This window comes from Stylophora pistillata, chromosome 12, assembly GCF_964205215.1.
Source record: "Stylophora pistillata chromosome 12, jaStyPist1.2, whole genome shotgun sequence".
NCBI lineage: Eukaryota > Metazoa > Cnidaria > Anthozoa > Scleractinia > Pocilloporidae > Stylophora > Stylophora pistillata.
The window spans coordinates 28,725,465-28,727,964 of NC_142530.1; the positions used below are offsets into that span (position 1 = coordinate 28,725,465).

Consider the following 2,500-nt stretch of genomic DNA (forward strand, 5'->3'; position numbering starts at 1 on the left):
TCGCGAACCCAAAATCGCTTTCTTTTTCGAGCGATACTATTCCTGTATTGTCTCTGCCTGCGTAAAATAATGATTACTAAGAGCCAAAGCACAAGTTGCTCTTCGTCCGCCATGTTGTCTTTGCCGCCAAAATTTGTACTTTCGCAGGCCTGGAATTGAGCATTGTGATTGGTTTATTCTTCCGCTTCCGCTTCCGACTCCGACAATGCAGTTTTCACCAGATCGTAAGCGACGGAGTCATAGGCAGAATCGGTGTTCTGCTTCCGACTCCGTCGGTTTGATTTTCACTTGATCGTATCGCTCCACGCTTCTGATTACGACTCCGACTACGACTCCATCGCAAGTGAAAACCAGCCTTTAGAGATCTTACGGAAAGTATTTTTTATTTCCAACGACGATTAATCTTCGAAGATTTACCTCTGTTCCATTTTAAAATTTCACGGAAAGTCAAATTGTAAGTGAATGCAAATATGTGTTTTGGCCGGGAGTTGTCAGTCTGCTTGTTTGTTTTCTGTAATGGCGTGTGTAAATCGGTGTTTCTTCCACCGAAAAGCTGAAGTCAATGAGACTCTTTCTACCTAGACACAAGAAGATTTAATGCGACTTTTATTCATCGAATTCCTGCGTTTCTGCCGTGAAATTTATGAGGAAAGTGTATTTTAGGATTTTGAACTGGTGCTGAATAAATTCTTTCTTAGGCTAAACTTATAAATTCGTTTGTATCTGGCGCATGTCAAACCCATTTGCAGCTTAAAAGTCAAACAGGTATTGTCACTTACTAAATTGGCTTGCCATTAAGTCTTATGATCGACTTCGTATGAAATTGTTTTTTTTGTTGTTGTCGTTTTACTAGTCCGCGTTTTACTAGTCCACGTTTTACTAGTCCGCGTTTTACTAGTCCACGTTTTACTAGTCCACGTTTTACTAGTCCGCGTTTTACTAGTCCGCGTTTTACTGGTCCGCGTTTTACTAGTCCGCATTTTACTAGTCTGCGCTTTACTAGTCCGCGTTTTACTAGTCTAGTCCAGTCCAGTCCAGTCCAGTCCACGAAATACCATATGCCGCCAGAGGTGGATCCAGGAATTTTTGATTGGGGGGTCCAAACTTTGGTTCAGAAAGGACTGTTGGACTCTTCGAGGCAAATTACTTCTCTCCCACACCCCCTCCCACCAGTTGCGGTTGCACGTTATAATTCCTTGGCCGCTTACCGTTTTTTTAGATTCATTAAAAAATCAGCCAGTTAAAAGTGATATACAATCCTGTCTCAAAGTTGTAAGCGTCAGGTTTGATAGGGGGTCTGGACCCCCCGGACCCTCCCCCTGGATCCGCCACTGCTAGCCATCTTTACCCCATGCTCGGTCAAATTAAAACATGCTTTTATGTTCAGTGTATTACCCAGGTAAAACTAACATAGAACGAAAATGAGTCACATTTTCTGTTTATAACTGTTTTTCAACTCTCACAATCAGTTGATGATATTTTCACTTCCAGTGGCTTAATTTTTGGCATTATTTTTCCAAAAAGAATCTGGTGAAATGAAAGGGTCCTTGGAATAAAATGCTAAGTGACCTCTGAAGCAAAATATTAAAATCTCTCCCTGTGTTCACAATGGAATACATGACAATTTGAAAGTCCTTAGGAGAATTTTTAAGTATTTCATGGGCTATAGGCTTTCTTCCATGTGCTAGACTGCGAGTGTTTTTTTGTTTTACTCTTGAGGAAGGGTAAGAACTCTTCTCTTGATATTGAGCAAAACTTTGAATAGAAAAGATTGGGATGAGTCATGATCTAGACTGGGCTTAATTTATTCTGGCTTATGCATCTAATTTTCTTACACTTCTCAGAACATGAAAAACTTTAGACTTCTCTTTGTCTCTCTGTGCACCCCTTCAGATAACTTCATCATCCTGAAAGGTTTTTTTTTCCTTGTTATCTATTAGTTTGAATTGTTTTTGTTAAGAAAGTTTCTGTAAACTTGTTAATAACTACTGATAGGTGAAAGTTCTAACAACCAATATTTATACTTTTATTTACAGTGCAATGAAAGAAACCATGTACTGTCCATCAGACAGACTCATCACCAAGGTTAAAAATATCTATATAGGAGAGAAATTACGAAAAAACCAAACCATTACTTTACAACTTACTTCCACACTTTACGTGAATCAGGAACCCATAATCTTTCAGGTGAGCAAGTGCTATCCATGGATGTTTATTTCTTCTTTCTTCCCTTCTTTACAAACTGTTCAGAGTTTTTGCATTTTCTAACAAAACTTGTTCAATGATGTGGGCCAAAATACAGTTCTTGTCTACTGCTTGGATAGACAATATTCAAATCATTCTTTGAAAGGGAGATGAATGAGATACAACAGAAAAAGACATTCACCCTTCTTAAAACCTGCAGGGTTTTATTTTTCAGTGAAGCAAGTGTGATTGACTATTTTCTTTAATGTTTTTTTTTTAGGTTTTCCCCTCTGAAAAGGGCTGGCCTTTCCCCAAA

The 2,500-nt window shown here is 38.8% G+C and overlaps 1 protein-coding gene across 1 annotated transcript in view; it reads left to right on the forward strand.

The window, feature by feature from the left end:
- Window positions 1–2,500, forward strand: part of LOC111335689 (divergent protein kinase domain 2A) — a 12,457-nt gene that overhangs the window by 8,393 nt on the left and 1,564 nt on the right. Inside the window, exons 2-3 of the mRNA XM_022941676.2 lie at window positions 2,037–2,187; window positions 2,465–2,500. The exon at window positions 2,465–2,500 is cut by the window's right edge and continues 265 nt beyond it. Of these exons, the coding sequence (XP_022797411.2) occupies window positions 2,037–2,187; window positions 2,465–2,500 (187 nt within the window). The remainder of the gene's footprint in view (window positions 1–2,036; window positions 2,188–2,464) is intronic.